The 18,699-nt window shown below is 35.2% G+C and overlaps 3 protein-coding genes across 3 annotated transcripts; 2 read left to right on the top strand and 1 right to left on the bottom strand.

The window, feature by feature from the left end:
- The first annotated feature begins 8,085 nt into the window (after positions 1-8,085).
- Positions 8,086-11,112, top strand: LOC131010762 (agamous-like MADS-box protein AGL104). The gene is made up of 11 exons (XM_057938428.1): positions 8,086-8,474; positions 8,551-8,604; positions 8,735-8,750; positions 8,895-8,962; positions 9,032-9,068; positions 9,180-9,241; positions 9,331-9,421; positions 9,503-9,550; positions 9,651-9,793; positions 9,926-10,107; positions 10,882-11,112. Exons 1-11 carry the CDS (start codon positions 8,290-8,292, stop codon positions 10,974-10,976), a joined length of 981 nt encoding a protein of 326 aa, XP_057794411.1. The 5' UTR covers positions 8,086-8,289; the 3' UTR covers positions 10,977-11,112.
- A 2,034-nt stretch (positions 11,113-13,146) lies between these two features.
- LOC131009822 (uncharacterized) lies at positions 13,147-14,361 on the bottom strand. Its single transcript, XM_057937228.1, has 2 exons — positions 13,449-14,361; positions 13,147-13,349 (listed from the first exon to the last, which is right to left on the bottom strand). The coding sequence occupies exons 1-2, from the start codon at positions 14,359-14,361 to the stop codon at positions 13,147-13,149; spliced, it is 1,116 nt and encodes a 371-aa protein (XP_057793211.1).
- A 749-nt stretch (positions 14,362-15,110) lies between these two features.
- LOC131010761 (putative cyclin-A3-1) lies at positions 15,111-17,692 on the top strand. Its single transcript, XM_057938427.1, has 7 exons — positions 15,111-15,745; positions 16,285-16,517; positions 16,604-16,756; positions 16,842-16,875; positions 16,968-17,117; positions 17,216-17,350; positions 17,444-17,692. Exons 1-7 carry the CDS (start codon positions 15,449-15,451, stop codon positions 17,510-17,512), a joined length of 1,071 nt encoding a protein of 356 aa, XP_057794410.1. The 5' UTR covers positions 15,111-15,448; the 3' UTR covers positions 17,513-17,692.
- Positions 17,693-18,699: the final 1,007 nt, after the last annotated feature.

Here is an 18,699-nt window from a genome sequence, read left to right on the forward strand (position 1 = left end):
ATAATTGAATAGTGTCAATTATAATTAGTGTCATTTATATAACTGAATAGTGTAATTTACACGATTTGGGTCGGGATGCAAGTTTGGATTAGCATGTGGGTTAGGATTTGGGTACGGGAGATTTTGTGTTAAAAAACTTTCTATTTTTTCTTTTTGGAATGTCCATAAAAGACATTTCTTTTTAGATTATATCCCATCATTTATAAATATTTTATTTGCTTTTATTTTTCACCTTTTCGCCATTTCTATTATACTCAATAACATTTTCTTCTTCTCTCTCTCTCTCTCTCTCTCTCTCTCTCTCTCTCTCTATATATATATATATATATATATATATATAATGGGCAAAATTTGTATAACCCATTTAAGTTGATAATCGCAACCCAAATACTTAGCCCAACACTACAAAAAAACGCGCAAATAGCGACGAAAACTACCGACGGCGGCGCCGCCGCCGGCAAATACCGACGGCACGGCGGCGGCAAAAACGGCGACCCGCCTTTTGACTATTACCGGCGAATTACCGACGGCAAAACGGCCGCCGCTAATTAGCGGCGGTTACGCCGTCGCTAATTTAAATATATATTAATATACATATATATTATTTATTACCGACGGCATTTGCCGTCGGTATTTACCGGCGGCAATCGGCCGCCGCTAATCGCCACCGCCGGTGACATTCGGCGATAGCACAACCGCCGTCCGGCCAACGTTACCGACGGCATTTTTCCGCCGCTAATTACCGACGGCAAATGCTAATTACCGACGGCATTTGCCGTCGGTAATTAATTTTATTTTTTTTATTTTTTTTTTAATTTTTTTTTATTTTTTAATTTTTTTTTATTTTTTTTTTCATTTATCATCTAATAAATTGATCAAAGATAAAAATACAAAAACATTGAAATCAAATATATATTGAAATACAAGTGAAAATTTAAACATTGATTATTACTAATCTAATATTATTACTAAGAATTCAAGATTCTTAGTAAGAATCTTATAATTATAACTTAAGAATGTTAATTTGATTAGTGATTCACTCATCAATCATCACTAATCCAAGATTATTACTAAGAATTCAAGATTCTTAGTAAGAATCTTATAATTATAATTTAAGAATGTTAATTTGATTAGTGATTCACTCATCAATCATCACTAATCCAAGATTATTACTTTTTTTTTTTTTTTTGATTACTAATCCAATATTATTACTAAGAATTCAAGATTCTTAGTAAGAATCTTATAATTATAACTTAAGAATGTTAATTTGATTAGTGATTCACTCATCAATCATCACTAATCCAAGATTATTACTAAGAATTCAAGATTCTTAGTAAGAATCTTATAATTATAATTTAAGAATGTTAATTTGATTAGTGATTCACTCATCAATCATCACTAATCCAAGATTATTACTTTTTTTTTTTGATTACTAATCCAAGATTATTACTAAGAATTCAAGATTCTTAGTAAGAATCTTATAATTATAACTTAAGAATGTTAATTTGATTAGTGATTCACTCATCAATCATCACTAATCCAAGATTATTACTAAGAATTCAAGATTCTTAGTAAGAATCTTATAATTATAACTTAAGAATGTTAATTTGATTAGTGATTCACTCATCAATCATCACTGATCCAAGATTATTACTAAGAATTCAAGATTCTTAGTAAGAATCTTATAATTATAACTTAAGAATGTTAATTTGATTAGTGATTCACTCATCAATCATCACTAATCCAAGATTATTACTAAGAATTCAAGATTCTTAGTAAGAATCTTATAATTATAACTTAAGAATGTTAATTTGATTAGTGATTCACTCATCAATCATCACTAATCCAAGATTATTACTAAGAATTCAAGATTCTTAATTAGTAAGAATCTTATAATTATAACTTAAGAATGTTAATTTGATTAGTGATTTACTCATCAATCATCACTAATCCAAGATTATTACTAAGAATTCAAGATTCTTAGTAAGAATCTTATAATTATAACTTAAGAATGTTAATTTGATTAGTGATTCACTCATCAATCATCACTAATCCAAGATTATTACTAAGAATTCAAGATTCTTATAATTATAACTTAAGAATGTTAATTTGATTAGTGATTCACTCATCAATCATCACTAATCCAAGATTATTACTAATAATTCAAGATTCTTAGTAAGAATCTTATAATTATAACTTAAGAATGTTAATTTGATTAGTGATTCACTCATCAATCATCACTGATCCAAGATTATTACTAAGAATTCAAGATTCTTAGTAAGAATCTTATAATTATAACTTAAGAATGTTAATTTGATTAGTGATTCACTCATCAATCATCACTAATCCAAGATTATTACTAAGAATTCAAGATTTTTAATTAGTAAGAATCTTATAATTATAACTTAAGAATGTTAATTTGATTAGTGATTTACTCATTAATCATCACTAATCCAAGATTATTACTAAGAATTAAAGATTCTTATAATTATAACTTAAGAATGTTAATTTGATTAGTGATTCACTCATCAATCATCACTAATCCAAGATTATTACTAATAATTCAAGATTCTTAGTAAGAATCTTATAATTATAACTTAAGAATGTTAATTTGATTAGTGATTCACTCATCAATCATCACTGATCCAAGATTATTACTAAGAATTCAAGATTCTTAGTAAGAATCTTATAATTATAACTTAAGAATGTTAATTTGATTAGTGATTCACTCATCAATCATCACTAATCCAAGATTATTACTAAGAATTCAAGATTTTTAATTAGTAAGAATCTTATAATTATAACTTAAGAATGTTAATTTGATTAGTGATTTACTCATCAATCATCACTAATCCAAGATTATTACTAAGAATTAAAGATTCTTATAATTATAACTTAAGAATGTTAATTTGATTAGTGATTCACTCATCAATCATCACTAATCCAAGATTATTACTAAGAATTCAAGATTCTTAGTAAGAATCTTATAATTATAACTTAAGAATGTTAATTTGATTAGTGATTCACTCATCAATCATCACTAATCTAATATTATTACTAAGAATTCAAGATTCTTAGTAAGTAACTTATAATTATAACTTAAGAATGTTAATTTGATTAGTGATTCACTCATCAATCAACACTAAGGTTATGAATGGTGTATAAACTAGATTGATAAAAAAAAAAATCAAAAATTAATAATAAATTAATTAATAAATATTTTTCCGACATAAAAATAAGAACGGAAACGAGCCCAATCCGTAATTAACAACATTTTTTGTATATCATCTCGACATATTCTAAGGTTATGAATATATATGATATTGTATATTGAAGTAGACTTTAAATGAATTAATAGATACTATATATATCAATAATACGAGTGTTCTGTACTGGTGACCATTCGAAAAGAACTTCAAGGTTAAGCGTGCTTGACTTAGAGCACAACTAAGATGGGTGACCGACTGGGAAGTTCGTCTAAATTATGCAATACTGTATAAATACCGAAATAAATTGTGGATATACAATAAAATAAATAAATAAATAAATAAAAAAATAAAAAAAATAAAAAAAATAAATTAAAAAATATTACCGAGGGCAAATGCCGTCGGTAATGCCGTCGGTAATTACCGACGGCATTTTGCCCTCGGTAATATCGTGAACAACTCCGGCGTGTGCGCCACCACCGTCCGGTGGAAATTACCGACGGTGATATCGCCGCCGCTAATTACCGACGGCAAACGCCGTCGGTAATTTTCCGGCAAGTCTCCGCCGTTCAACGGCGGTATTTAACGGCGGAAATGCCGGCGGCTTCGCCGCCGTTAATTGCCGGCGGCGGCCGATCGCCGTCGGTAATGGCGTTGCCGACGAACCGTTTAGCGACGGCGAGTTGCCGCCGGTAACGCCGCCGGTAACACTATTTACCGGCGGCCGTCTTTTGTTACCGACGGCATTTCGCCGTCGGTAATCAACGATTTTTTTGTAGTGCAAATCCGAAAATCAAATTAATTTCAATTAAGTTAGCCCATGCGCTAAATTATTAAGGCCCATCGACTCAAACCCTAGAAAGGACAATGACTTGGGGAAGAAGGCAGGAACCGGGTCAAGGAGACGATCCCATGAATATCGGAACGACTAGGGTTTTAAGGGACGTGTCAGTAAAACCTTAGCTGCCAGGATACCATAGTATAAAACAAAACCAACTAAGTCATTCGGGTCATCCAATCATTCACGTTCTAGCATGTTCTCTCCACCTTTTCTCCTCACTCGCACTAATCCGTCTCCACGTTCTCAATCTAAGGGATCCCGACAACCAGATTATCCATGACTTCCCAGCGACCTTGGCTGATTGCTGAACGAACTTTCTACTCCGCCAACCAGACCAATCCGATCTAACTATTTATTTAATATATTTCACTTCTTTTCAATACAATTTCTTATATTATTACTGACTTGAGCGTTGGAGACCCTTCATCGATACCCCATTAGTGCTCCTAGAAGGGCAACGTATTTGTGGTTTCAGATTGCTAGTGCCCATCGTCTAGGACGATTTCGATATCCTTATCTATAGTTGTTGGACCTATCCCCAACAATGTATATTTATTTTTCTCCATTTTTAGTATACATAATAATTTTTTTCTTAAAACATGCGTTACTCTCTACTAGAAAGGATTTTCGTGGAAGGGAGTATTATTTTATTACATTTTTCTGTGACTATAATAATGTAGAAGAATATATACTGCATATAGCTAGAAACTGAGCCGAATAAGTCTTAACACGCGTCGATGAATCTATCAATCATGAATATTTTAATATGATTTGTCATTAATTAAACTATTATATAGAAGCAAAGTTTTACTCCGAACGCAAATTTAATAACGGCGCCAGCTATTTTTCGGTAAAAAGAAATATTTGATATTAATGAAGCTCTATCCGTGTGTGGCGCTTTCTTGAATTGAAGAAATAGGATGAACTGAACAATCAAATTTCTCATGTGTTTTTTCTTGATTTTTTAAATTATTGTGCATATTTTTTCAATATGATGTCTGAAATTAAAAATGGTTGAAACAGCAACTTTTGAATTCAAATTTAGTATGATTAATGCCTGAGAAAGAAGATACTTAAAATCAAAAAATTTAGATTTTAAATTTATCATGTGATGGTCTTTAAATTTAGGGTTAATTGCATGTAATATCATGAACTTAACGCGAAATCCAAATTTAGCACGAATTTAAAAAGTTCCAATTAATATCACTACCTATGCCCCGTGTCCAATTTTAGCACCGTTTTGTTTTCCGACAGAACCACGTGGCAATGACGTGTCTTCCGGTAGACACGTCATTGCCACGTACTCCGAAGAGAGAGAGAGAGGGGGCTAAAATCGGCGGGTTTGCAGAGGGCGGCGCGACGACCCCGACCCCTCCCCCCCTCCCCCCACCTCAGCCTACCAGAATGATAAGGGTGGCGGCGGCGCGAGGAGGGGAGTCGCCGAGAAGGGGAATCGCGCGAAGGGGAATCGCGCAGAGGGCGGTGGCGGCGCGACTGAAAATTCTGGAATTGGGGGTAGGGTTTGAAAATTCTGAAAATTCTGGAATTGGCGGCACACGTCGCCGGAATCGCGAGGAGGAGGTGAGAGGTGGAGGCGGCGGCACTCGTCGCCGGAATCGCGAGGAGGAGGTGAGAGGCATGGGCGGTGGAAGAGGGGGAGGTGAGGGTGGAGGCGACGGCACTCGTTGCCGGAATCGCGAGGAGGAGGTGAGAGGCGTGGGCGGTGGAAGAGGAGGAGGTGAGGGTGGAGGCGGCGGCACTCATCGCCGGAATCGCGAGGAGGAGGTGAGAGGCGTGGGCTGTGGAAGAGGAGGAGGTGAGGGTGAAGGCGGCGGAAGAGAGAGAGAGAGAGAAAGAGAGAGAGAGAGAGCTTGGCTCGCCGGTCGGAAGCTTGTACCGGCAAGCCACGTAGGATCGAAGCATGTGCCGACAAGCCACGTCAAAAAACGGTGCTAAAATTGGACACGGGGCATAGGTAGTGATATTAATTGGAACTTTTTAAATTCGTGCTAAATTTGGATTTCGCGTTAAGTTCATGATATTACATGCAATTAACCCTTAAATTTAATTGTTTATTGATTAAAAACATTAAGTTGGTACGTGCAAATCTCCAACCAAAATAGTACAATACAATTCTTCGAATTCGAATGCATCGACGAGTATCATGGAGGCACTGATTTCCATGAGGTTTTATCTATTTACCAAATTGGATGGATTTCTTTTATCCAAAATTCCAAACCATTTACTTCCTCCTCACAAAAATAGGAACATTTTATCATTTTAGACCGTCTCACAAAATTATACATATTTTTATTTCTTCCTCCTCACAAAAATAGAAACATTTTATCATTTTAGATCGTCTCACAAAACTATACATATTTTTATTTTTATACACTATTTCATTACAATCTCTTTACTTTTTATCTTTATTTATTTATAAAATAAAACATTTGTATCATTCACAATACACTTTTATCAAACATTTGTCAAAATCCGTATCACTTACAAATATCCATATTTTTATGAGACAAAAGGAGTATATTTTTTTTTTCAAAATCATTTATATCTTTTACCTCGTTACAATTAATATTATATACTCCCTCCATCCCATCGAAAATGAGACAATACTCCATCCGTCCTATTAATCTTGTCACGTTTTTCTTTTTGGATCATCCCAATAATATTGTCATGTTTCTATTTTTTGTAATGATTTTACACTACAAACAATATGACCTCACTCCTTTACACACTTTACTACACTAATTTAACTCTCCTTAATAATCGTGCCCAAAAGAAATGGGACAAGCTTATTGGGACGGAGGAAGTAATCAATAGTAAAGGGTATTATTGTGAGTGAAGTTTGGGTCATACTATTTTGTGAGTGGAGTTTGTGGACCCATAAATGAAAATGGAAATGATATTGTAGAGGGACCATAATTGCAAAAGTAGAAACCATATCGTGGACGAAGGGAGTTTTTGGTACGTCTCCCAAACTTATGAACGTTCTACTTTTGGACTATATCATATAAATATTTTTCACAATTTTATCCTTGTAATTATTTAACAATACCCATAATATATAACTCCTTCTCCGCTATATATTAATACTCTAAATAATTTTTCATTAAAAATCATATTAAAAGCATCTATATATATTTATGGGACGGAGTAAATATTTAATTTAAGATTAACAGTGTCATGTGAAAAATCATATTTATCTATTGTTATTATATAATTGTCGATTCTAACAAATTTTGACTACACATGAATATATAATATCCTTACTTAATATGTGTGGGGAGTATTTGCTATAAGATAATAAATCTTTTAATATATTTTTTTAAAAATTTGTGGTAGAATTCATATAATTTTAGCACATATATATTTATTACTCAAATGGTCAAATTTAATATTTTTACGTGTATCACACACTTGTACTAGTACCATCCTGGTACTCTAATTAAAATTAAATACATGCACTCCGGATGCAAATAAGAAATTTTGATGCATGATGTATACAGCTTTTGAATGGAATATTTTAATGTAAGAATTCCATACTGAATTCTATTTACAAATACCGCTTAACTCTTCATTGAGAACATCGATCAAAATTACACTTGAAAAAGATATACAAAAGAGAAGGAGATTTTGCCATCAATTTATACTAGAAACATCACTTTGTTTTAACAACCAAATAATTATGAATATGAAGTGATGATTGTAACTCATATTGGCATTCCTCTTCTTCGTAGGAGTGACAATTCAAAAAAGAAAACATAAAAATATATGAGAAGCCTCGTCTCTATTCTATAAAGTAAAATAAAATTTTGGAATAGAGATAATAATGGATATAAAAGTTGAATTGTTTAAAGGTTGGAGTGCATTATTACTGCAACGGTGGTATGTATGAGCAGCAAATTTAACAGCCCAATTGGTACGTGGCTGAAAATTGCTTCTTCCCTAACCAACTGCGCGCTTTCTCTCTCATCACCCAATACACACACCGCCATATATATGATTTCTTTCTCTCTCCCTCTCTCCCGTCACCTTTCTGCAGATGGCCTGACAGCGCCAAAACCCATTGCATAATCTTCTCATTCTCACCCCCTTTCTCTTTCCCTCTTCATCATTCATTTTTCATATGCAATTTCTTGCTTCTTTCACACAGACACGGATATCTCTCATTTCTTGTGTGTATATATATACAACTCAGAGATAGTGGTAATATTAATTTAATTCCTAATGGGAAGAGTGAAACTCCAGATCAAGAAAATCGAGAACACAACAAACAGGCAGGTCACTTTCTCCAAGAGAAGAAATGGACTCATCAAGAAAGCTTATGAGCTTTCTGTTCTTTGCGATGTCGATGTTGCTCTCATCATGTTCTCCCCTTCTGGCAGAGTTAGCATCTTCTCCGGAAACAGAAGGTTCTCTCTCTCTCTCTCTCTCTCTCTCTCACACACACAGATACATTAAGGATGAAGTTTGTTTGTTTTGTTGCAGCATCGAAGAGGTCATGGCGCGATTTGTTAATCTTCCCGAGCATGAGAGAGGAAGGTATGATAAATTAGAATCAATTGGAGTTTCAAGATTGGGTTTTTATTACATTAATTTAATCGTGGACTTATCATATTTTGTTTCATGTGGTAACTTTTCCGTTTCTTCCTTTTTTTTTTTCTCCATGCAGGCTACATAACCAGGAGGTAACATGTTTCCTGTTTATGTAATCTATTTATAGTAATACATACAAGATTTGTGTTTTCGTGATTATTTTTTTTATATTATTTGGATGTATGATAATGATAGTTAGGCTAAACTAATTTTTTAGTTAATGAAATTATTTGCAGTACCTAGAAAGGGCCCTCGGAAAGTTGAAATCTGAAGCGGATCGGACATACAATCAAGCTGCTACAAGGTAGAATTCTATTTTTTTTTGGGAAATTATGATTAATAAACCTAACAATCCTCTGTTTTTGTGATGCAGCCCAGCTAGCAATAGCATTATTCATACTCAGGTTGAGGTGAGTTTGGTTTCTTTTTTGTCTGCAAAATTGCATATTTTATTTTCCCATGATCGCTTTTGTGAAATTTTTTGATCAAGAATTGATCTGCGAGGTGTGATTGAATTGCAGGAAATGCAGCAAGAATTAATCAGATACAGGTGCCAGCTTGAAGATGCAGAGAAAAAATTGAGGTGATTGGTTGCTCAAAAATCTTGTTTCCTCCTATTTTGTGAATTGGGGTGTAAAGTTTGAAAGAAAAAAAAAATGTGAATTCGTGTAGGATTTATGAAGGCGAGATTTCGACATTGGGTGAGGCTGAGTATAGAGAACAAGTTCTTGAAGAAAATCTGAAGCACATTAGGCTGCGAAAGGCATGTTTTTTGTTCGTCTTCTTCATCGTCGTCTCACATCTTGTTTTGTGCATTAGACTGAGTTTGTGTTCTTCTCAACAGCATGTTCTGCAGGACCAGCACAGCTCCCCTGGCGCCCAAACTTCACAGGTTTCTTGAACTTGTGCAAATAGTTATTTTCATATTTGATATTCTAATTGAGTGAGTTCAAACATATTATGTTGTCTCATGTATCTGCATTTTGTTTTAGGTGATGAGTTATGCCTCACACACTACAGATATGAATGTTTTGGGTGCAAGAAATCCAGACAATGTATTGGATTGGCTTCCACAGAGGGATCCACAAGTTCAAATCCTCAATTTCTTGGACTCCAATGGCTTACTCCCTATGAGGTTCTTACTCTCAATTTATACATTAATCAGTCGGGGGTCGTTTACTTTGTGTGATATGTTCGATAGTATAGGCTTAATTTGATGGATTGAATAATTCTAAGCTTGCTTGATAGTGTGATGATTCGTGTGTAGGGATCAGCCTCAACGGATGGAGAGCATCCTCCCGCAGTCGCTGACTCTCGTGCATGCTCCAAGCGTGCACGTTTACAACCACTTGAGCCCGAGCAGGAGCATCGAAGACGACGTGCAGAGGTCTGAATTCGGACCGGCTATTGATGTTAACCTGTCCCCGTGGGCTGAATTGTACCCTACAGGTTTGTCCATGGCTTGATCAACTTTGGGCATTGCTGCTTTTATCACATAGGCAAAAACTTAAGAATTAAATACTAAACTTTCATCAAGTTATAGTTTTGGATACAAACTTTAAAATGCAGTGGGGGTAATTAGTGAACTTTCGCCAAATTCTAATTTTGCATACAAACTTTAAAAAGTAGCACAATAACTACCGAATTATTGATTTAATCTGATTATGCTTCTAAACGAGATTCTGACTAAATTTACCACTGACATAGCTAGCCGAATAATATGATTTAGAATAATTTCGAATAGTGATAGCGATTTTCCATTCGTCGTTTTATTCCTTTGTCGATTATGTCACGTCAATTACTCAACTAGCAATATCAGCAAGCCGAAATCTTGATTGGTAGCAAAATCATAGTATTAAATCAATAGTTCGACAATAATCATGCTACATTTTAAGGTTTGTATGCAAAATCATAATTTTATGGAAGTTTAGTAATTATCATGCTACTTTTTCAGTCTATTTGTAAAATCAGAATTTTTAATAAAAATTAAGTAATTACCACATTGCCTTTCAAAGTTTATATGCAAAATCAAATTTGATGAAAGTTCAGTATTTTACGGCAATTGACCCAAAACTTAATTAGGGTGGATTTGTTGTTCCTATATGGCAAGTTTCAAATCATTCACTTTGTTTCTAGTTGACTTATGTATTATTGGGTGTAGAGAGTGTGGACCAAATTTTTGATTCGTGTGTGTGTTTATTTCATGTGTCCTGATTTTGACAGGAAATGATCCTTTTCCGACGGCGCAGCCGAGAGAACGAGCTCTTCTTGAACTGTATCTATCACAGCTTACACCAGTCAATCAAGATCATATTTGATGAGATTCCTACATTAATATTCAAACAATCCTAATAAGATCTCTTCTCACTCTCTTAGTTACTGCTACATTTGTTGTATAACTTTTCTTTATAGATGTTACATAATGCAGTTCAAACAATTTCATGTTTCCTTCCATTTCACCTTTTTTTTTCAAGATTTTCTATCTCGTTATATTTCAATTTCGTATTGGATTCCTAACATTGTGGAAAAAAAGAAAAGAAAAAAGAGTTTATCATGTTATTTCAAGTTGTGGATTTTGATGGTTTCACATTGATGTGAAATGGCGCAATTCGTTTTGGATAGAATATTCATGTGCCTCTTCGCTGAAGATCCTCTATCTGCTTTTTAGTGTTACTTTCATCTCCATTAACTTTTTAACCTTTTCAATTCTTTTATTCACTTCAATATTTGTGGTTTATCTTAATTTTACTAGAATTTAAGATACATTATATCCAACTATAGTTTATAATTACTTCCTCCTTTCCATTTGTATTGGCCATTTACTTTTGGGCACAGAGATTAAGAAAACCTTTATTTATGAGTGCTTTAGGGTGCCTCCAACGGTGGTAATTTCCAGTTTCCACTTTTGGGAACCACCGTTGGAGTGTGAAGAAACCAGTTTCAATTTGGAAGCCAAGAAACTAGGTGCAAAATTGCACCCAGCTTCACTCTGACAAATTGCGGGCCCCCCTTCATCTTTTGCCTTTTTATTTTCTTTTTCCATTTTATTTTGCGGCTGATTGGAGTTGAACACATTTGTTGATTATTTTTTCTTTTCATTGATTTAATATTTTCGGTCACAGCTTTTTATTTCTTTGTTTTCATTTGTTTTCACAGCTAGAATTAAGTAATATTAGTTTGAATTATTATGTTTATGTAGTTTCAATTAATGTAATTTAATTTTTGCAATGTAATATGAATTTTATTAATGTAATTTTAATTGTAATTTAGAATTTTAAATTTAATTTATTTTATTAAATTAGATAATTAAAATATAGAATTTTAATTTAAAATATAATTAAAGTATATAAATAATAATACAAATAAAATTAATTGAGAAATATATATATAGATATATAGAGGGAGTGTGTATTATGGTGGGACCCTGAAAAAGTAAGAAACTGGTTTATTGTTGGAGGAGATGTGAGAGAAAAAAGTAGGTGAGTTTCTAAAGCTGATGTGGCAATTTAGAAACTAGAAACTGGGATCATTGTTGGAGGCACCCTTACTTTGCCCATTTAAGAGCCCTTATTTTTGCTATTTTAAGAAAGAGGCCAATACAATTGGGACAGTTCAAAATGGGACGGCCAATACAAATGGGACGGAGGGAGTATCTTTTAGCATTTTATTTTCAATTTTTTGTTAATAACTTATGGGTTGATTATTCAATCAATAGTTATAATTTTTTTAAGCTTCAATCTTTAGTAATACTAACTTTTTACTTGGCCTTTATTTCTATTTTATGATGCGACAAGAAGGGGAGACATAAAATTTCGCAAGCTCAGTTCGAAACACTTGTCAGGCTCAGCTAGTTCATTAAACAAACGAGTTTGAACAAAGCTTTGTTAGAGGGGAATCTTGAGTAGCTCGCGACTCCTTTATTTCACCTTTACAAATTGTACTTGTATTTCACTTAGAATAATTTTTATAATTTTATTAAAATGGGTATCCAATACATAATAAAATTCTTTATTGTGAATAAAAAAGTAATTAATTATCATTATTAATGTATTATCTTTCATATAAAACTATTTGTCGATTAATATACTATTCGTATCGTCGAGAATTAAATCAAATAAATAATCAGATAATAAACAAAAGCAACAAACCAAAATTCAAAGCTAAACTAAAAGAATCGGGAGGCGGGAGGTGAGAATAATTGTGAGAGGTTTGTTAGAGCATCCACAATGCTTGCACCCATAGTGAGTGCAATAGAATGAGTCCCACTTCTATTGCACCCACTCCAACAATGGTATTGCATCCACCCGGGTGCAATAGATTTTAATTTCATTTTCTCTTTACTTTTATTCTTTTTTCAATTTAAATTAAACAACTTCAATTTTAACAACATAAAATTCATTCAACTAAAAATCCAAACATTACAAATAAAATTAAAAAAACAACAAATATTTAAAACATCCAATTTTTGAAAGATTTAAAGCCGTCGAACTACGGGTCAACTGGACCAAAGCGTGCCCATATATGCTCAACCAAATCGTCGCGGAGGCGAGCATGCAATCGTGCATCCTTCAAGCTTGCATTCCGTGCCAAATAGGCGGCGAACTCCGGTGGTGCTCCGGAATTGAATTGTGTTTGAGGAGTAGAACTTGGTCCCTCGCCGTCGTCACCGTCAAAATTACTTGCATTTCCACCTTCTTCCTCAATGATCATGTTGTGCAATATGATGCATGCAAACATGATCGAACTCATTTGCTCCGACTTCCACAAACGCGACGGTCCCTTAATTATACCCCACCGAGCCTGAAGAACACCGAAAGCTCGTCCCACATCCTTCCTTGCAGCTTCTTGCATCGCCTTGAACCTCCGCTTCTTCTCATCGTTCGGAAACTGGAAGCTCTTCACGAACACCGGCCAGTCCGGATAGATGCCGTCTGTTAAGTAGTATCCTCGAGTGTGGTGAGAATTGTTGGCGAGGAAGTGCACAGCCGCTGCATGCCCCGCTAAAACATCGTTGAATAGCGTGGACTGGTGGAGCACGTTGATGTCGTTGTTGGACCCAGCGACTCCAAAGAATGCATGCCAGATCCATAAATCTTGTGAAGCAACGGCCTCTAATATAATTGTTGGCTCGCCTTGATCCCCTCGAGTGTAGGCGCCGTGCCAAGCAACGGGGCAATTCTTCCATCCCCAATGCATGCAGTCTAGGCTCCCCAACATTCCCGGAAACCCATGGCGGGCTTCGTGCATTGTAGTGATGCGTTGCACATCGGCAGTTGTTGGCCGCCTCAAATACGTGCCGCCAAAGATACGAACGACGGCCTTGCAGAATTTCTTCAAGCATTCCAACGCCGTCGACTCTCCTATACGGAGATATTCATCACAACAATCAGCAGAATTTCCGTATGCCAATTGTCGAATAGCGGCAGTGCACTTCTGGATCGGGGAGAAGCCCACCCGGCCAACAGCATCCGGACGTTGTTGGAAGTAAGGATCGACTTCTAGCGCATTGACAATGCGTAGAAACAACTCCCGGCTCATGCGAAATCGACGGCGAAAGAATTGTGGCCCATAAACAGGCTCGACGGCGAAATAATCGCGATGGAGGCGCTCGGCTCCACCTTCACGGTCATGACGAACCACTGCCCGCTTTTTCGTCGGGCGTGGTGGAGGTGGATCGAACCGATATGAACTTGCCACTTGCATAAAATTCACAGCACATCTCATAAAAAATAAATCGGGGGCTTGAGTAGGATCGGGAAGAGGAGGAAGTTGTGCGGGATCAACATGAACTTCTTCGTCGGATGAAGAATTTGAGGAAGAATTATTGTTGGAAGAATTGGTGAATGAAGACATTTTTTAGGAGTTGAAGAGAATTGGTGGATGTAGTGTTTGTGATTGAAGGGGATATATATAGGTGAAAAAGGAAAAAAAAAAAAAAAATTCGGCCGAAGACCGTTGAAGGCAACGGCCAAATGACCGTTAAAATTATTATTATTTTTTTAATTTCGGAAAGGGGCGCGTGTTTACACGCCCCCGCCTTCGCTCCCACAAGCCTCGAGTGCGAACGAACGCCCCCCCTCACACCCGGGAGCGGCAACGGCAGTGGGTGCGATAGGCCGGGTTCGATCCGGCCATCGCACCCACCGCTGCGGATGCTCTTAAATGAGTCATCTAACCGTGCACGGAAGGAGATTATCAAAGTTGTCAAGGCAGGAGCACGCTCAGTTATAAGCATTGAGGTTTTCCCTTATGATCACGAGATTTAATTTAGTCCGAATAACAATATAAGTACAATAAAAAAATCGTGAAGAAAAAGAATAATCAATTATTATTATTAACACAATATTTTAAATGAAACTCTTTCTTCATTTACAATCTATTCAATTATTTTTATTAAAACTCGTAAGGTTGAGAATTAAAATTAAATAAATCACCAAATAATAAACAAAGGCAACAAACCCAAAACTTAAAGAACCGGGAAACTCATGGCCCTCCAATCCCAAAATCCCTAAATTTCAAAATCGGTCAAAATTTATCGCTCTTGATTTTGATTACCAAAAATTAAACCCAAAACCCCTCTTCATTTTCAATTTCAAGATTTCGTGGCGCCCTCAATTTTTTTGAAAACACAACAATGGCGGCATTATTCGCTTATAATCTCATTTCCATCTCCTATTTGCTGCAACCCCTTCTTCTCCACACGCCACTCTCATCACAACTGCATCAACCTCTTTCTCTCTCTCTAGCTGGGGCTAGCTTTCTTCGACTCTGACATTGCTTGCAACTAACAATGGCGGAACAAGAAAACTGCGTTAGAGTCACCCGCTTGGCGGCGAGGAAGAGAGCTGCGGAGGAGACGCTGCAGCGGAGCACGAACAAGAGAGTGGTATTGGGTGAGATTCAGAACGTTCTAGGTTTGGATGGAAAGTCGAATGGGGTTGATAAGAAGAAAACGAAGCCCAAGACCAAGAGGAATGTCAGGAAAGGGGAAAAGGCTTTTGACTCCAATGTGGAAGAAAAATCTGATGACCCGCAGATGTGTGCAACCTATGCTTCCGATATATATCAATATCTTCACAAAATGGAGGTGAGTTTCAATTTGATTTGAGTTGCATTCTTTATATAATTGAATGGAAGGATAAAGAAATTAGATCTTATAGAAGCTTATTTCCATGGTTTGTTTCTTGAATTGATTGGGGATTTTAGTTACGATTTCGAAGGACGTGATGACATATTTTTTACTACTCCCTCCGTTCCAAACGAAATGTCCTGTTTTCTTTTTTGGGCTGTCCCAAACGAAATGTCATGTTTTATTTTTTGGCAATACATTCCCTCTCTATACTTAATATTTAAATAATTTCCACCAATCCACTTTATCTATTTATACACATTTCTTAATCTCCGTGCCGAAAAGAAATGGGACATTTCGTTTAGGACGGAGGGAGTACTATTTTTGCATCTTTACTTTGTTTACTTTCCATTTGTTATTGGACGGTTTTAATAATCAATATAGCAGCAAGAAATGCGGATTTTCTGAAATGAGTTGATTTAGTGCTTTAATAATGGAGTGTGTTGTTTTGATTTTTGGTTGTTTAACTTAGTAATAAGTGTGAGTTGATGGTGCAGAAGGAGCCGAGTAGAAGGCCGTCTTTAGATTACATCGAGAAAGTTCAGAGAGATGTGAGTGCAAACATGAGAGGGATTTTGGTGGATTGGTTAGTGGAGGTTGCGGAGGAGTACAGACTTCAATCGGATACGTTGTATCTAACAGTGTCATATATTGACAGATTCTTATCTGCGAATGTTATTACCAGGCAAAGGCTTCAGCTTCTTGGAGTTTCTTCAATGCTCATTGCCTGGTGAGGACTAGATGGATTGCATTGCATCTTTTCATTGAGAAAATGTGTTGTGATGAGATGCTTTTGTGTTTGTTTGTGATTTGCAGCAAATATGAGGAGATCAATCCTGCACACGTGGAAGACTTCTGTTACATCACTGATAACACGTATACTAGAGAAGAGGTGATGAAGATGGAGTCCGATGTGCTCACATCTCTCAAGTTTGAAATGGGAAGTCCTACTACAAAGACATTTCTCCGGTAAAGATTTTTTTCATGTTTTGTTATCACTTGTTGCATTGTCACTTTAGTTTGAAGGGTTGCTGGTTTCTTGTTTGAATTGCAGTCGATTCACTAGGATTGCTCAAGGAGATGATGAGGTGAGCTTATGTGTGAAAATTTGAACACACTTGTTTTTGTTGTCTATCATATTGGTAATATGTTGTTCTGATTGTTATGTTGTCTTTTACAGAGCTACAACTTGGAGTTGGAGTTCCTAGGTTGCTACCTAGCTGAGTTGAGTTTGCTCGATTACGAATGTTTGAAGTTTTTGCCTTCATTGGTGGCTGCCTCGGTCATATTACTCTCAAGATTCACTCTCCATCCTAAGCTACATCCCTGGGTACGTACATGTTTTACACGTTTGAGATGGATTATAGAATGAGTTGAACCTTGTTTGTTTTGTCGTACGTACTTAACTAAATGTTTTGATTCCTACAGAACTCAGCTCTGCAGCAATATTCAAAATACAAAGCATCCGATTTAAAAGAATGTGTAGGCATCCTTCTTGACTTGCAGTCGAAGAGGAGAGGAAGCACACTAGTTGCTATCCGGGAGAAATACAAGCAACACAAGGTATGTATATATACATCCTCTACTTCATGATTTGTTTTAGTTGTTGAATACAGATTGCTAAACCAACATTTGAAATTATTGTGTTTGCAACAGTTCAAATGTGTGTCAACTCTGTCTCCGCCTTTGGAAGTACCAGAATCCTTGTTCGAAGATGAAGTTTAGGGTTTGAGTTGTACGTACATATAACTGCTGTTTAGATTGATAGCAGTTTTTAGTTGCATTGTCGATGAAATGTGGATTTTCATTCAAGCTTACAATAATTACCATCTTAGAATGATTGACATTTGTAACATTACTGAAAGTTTTCCTTGATGGCAATAAGATTCTTTACATGCTCTTTCATTATGTGCTGCTCTTTTTTTTCTTTTTATTTTTATTATTATTATTATTATTATTATTATTATTATTATTATTATTATTATTATTATTATTATTATTATTATTATGTTGTTGTTGTTGTTGTTGTTGTTGTTGTTGTTGACAATTTGATAAATTATGCTTCTTAAGGTGCAAAAATATACCTAATGTTTATAATTGTATGTGTATCACACATTCTAGATGCTAGAAACCATTAGATGCTACACTTACATCCTAAAATAACAATGAAATACATTTAATTGATAAGATGTTTTTCTTCCAATTATTAGGTCGGAGATTCAAATTACGATAGGGAAAAATAGGAAACTATTATTGATAATAATAATTAAAAAAAACTTGCATACTAAAATCCTAAAACTTGAAAGAGAAATATTGGACACTGAATTATCCATTAATATACTCAAAATCTTTTTTACTAATGTCTTTGGGAGCACACAGCGTTTCAGTTTGGAAAAACATCACTTCGATTAAGGATTTATATTTATAATTTGATAAATAAATCCAATCAAGTTTACTACATTTTATATTTGACACATTCAATATGATTAATCTAATGAATACAGAATACATATCTTAATGATGAATTAAAAGTCATTTAATTGCACCATTTCCATGTCTGAATTTATATCCACTAGATATACACCAACCAAAGAAAAATTGATAAACTTGGCTTTTACTAATTTAAACTGCGTATTCAACTAATTATATATTAAAATATTTCAATTTTTTTTTTTTGAAGACAAGAGATAGTTTTATTAATCACAAGAACATGGATGATGGAGATGACCCACCACAAAGGCCGGAGGTTCATTCCAAACATGATGTGAATCAATATCTCTCGCAGCTCTCACGAAATGGTGCGCGATAACATTACGGTCACGTTTAACATGGCGAATAATAAAACCAGGGAGCGTTATGAGTTCTTCTCGACAAGAGTTTGCAATGACCCAATCTCCGATAAGTTTCTTGCC

This window comes from Salvia miltiorrhiza, chromosome 2 (genome assembly GCF_028751815.1).
Source record: "Salvia miltiorrhiza cultivar Shanhuang (shh) chromosome 2, IMPLAD_Smil_shh, whole genome shotgun sequence".
Classification (NCBI taxonomy): domain Eukaryota; kingdom Viridiplantae; phylum Streptophyta; class Magnoliopsida; order Lamiales; family Lamiaceae; genus Salvia; species Salvia miltiorrhiza.

Excerpts from the sequence above, each read along its gene's own strand:
- LOC131010761 (XM_057938427.1), top strand. The coding sequence starts at position 15,449 with ATGGCGGAACAAGAAAACTGCGTTAGAGTCACCCGCTTGGCGGCGAGG. Across the intron at positions 15,746-16,284 it reads AATATCTTCACAAAATGGAG|AAGGAGCCGAGTAGAAGGCC; the intron begins GTGAGTTTCAAT and ends TTGATGGTGCAG. Across the intron at positions 17,118-17,215 it reads ATCCTAAGCTACATCCCTGG|AACTCAGCTCTGCAGCAATA; the intron begins GTACGTACATGT and ends TGATTCCTACAG.
- LOC131009822 (XM_057937228.1), bottom strand. The coding sequence starts at position 14,361 with ATGCAAGTGGCAAGTTCATATCGGTTCGATCCACCTCCACCACGCCCG. Across the intron at positions 13,350-13,448 it reads TGTTCTTCAGGCTCGGTGGG|GTGGAAATGCAAGTAATTTT; the intron begins GTATAATTAAGG and ends TTGAGGAAGAAG.
- LOC131010762 (XM_057938428.1), top strand. The coding sequence starts at position 8,290 with ATGGGAAGAGTGAAACTCCAGATCAAGAAAATCGAGAACACAACAAAC. Across the intron at positions 9,069-9,179 it reads TTATTCATACTCAGGTTGAG|GAAATGCAGCAAGAATTAAT; the intron begins GTGAGTTTGGTT and ends ATTGAATTGCAG. Across the intron at positions 9,551-9,650 it reads CTGGCGCCCAAACTTCACAG|GTGATGAGTTATGCCTCACA; the intron begins GTTTCTTGAACT and ends ATTTTGTTTTAG.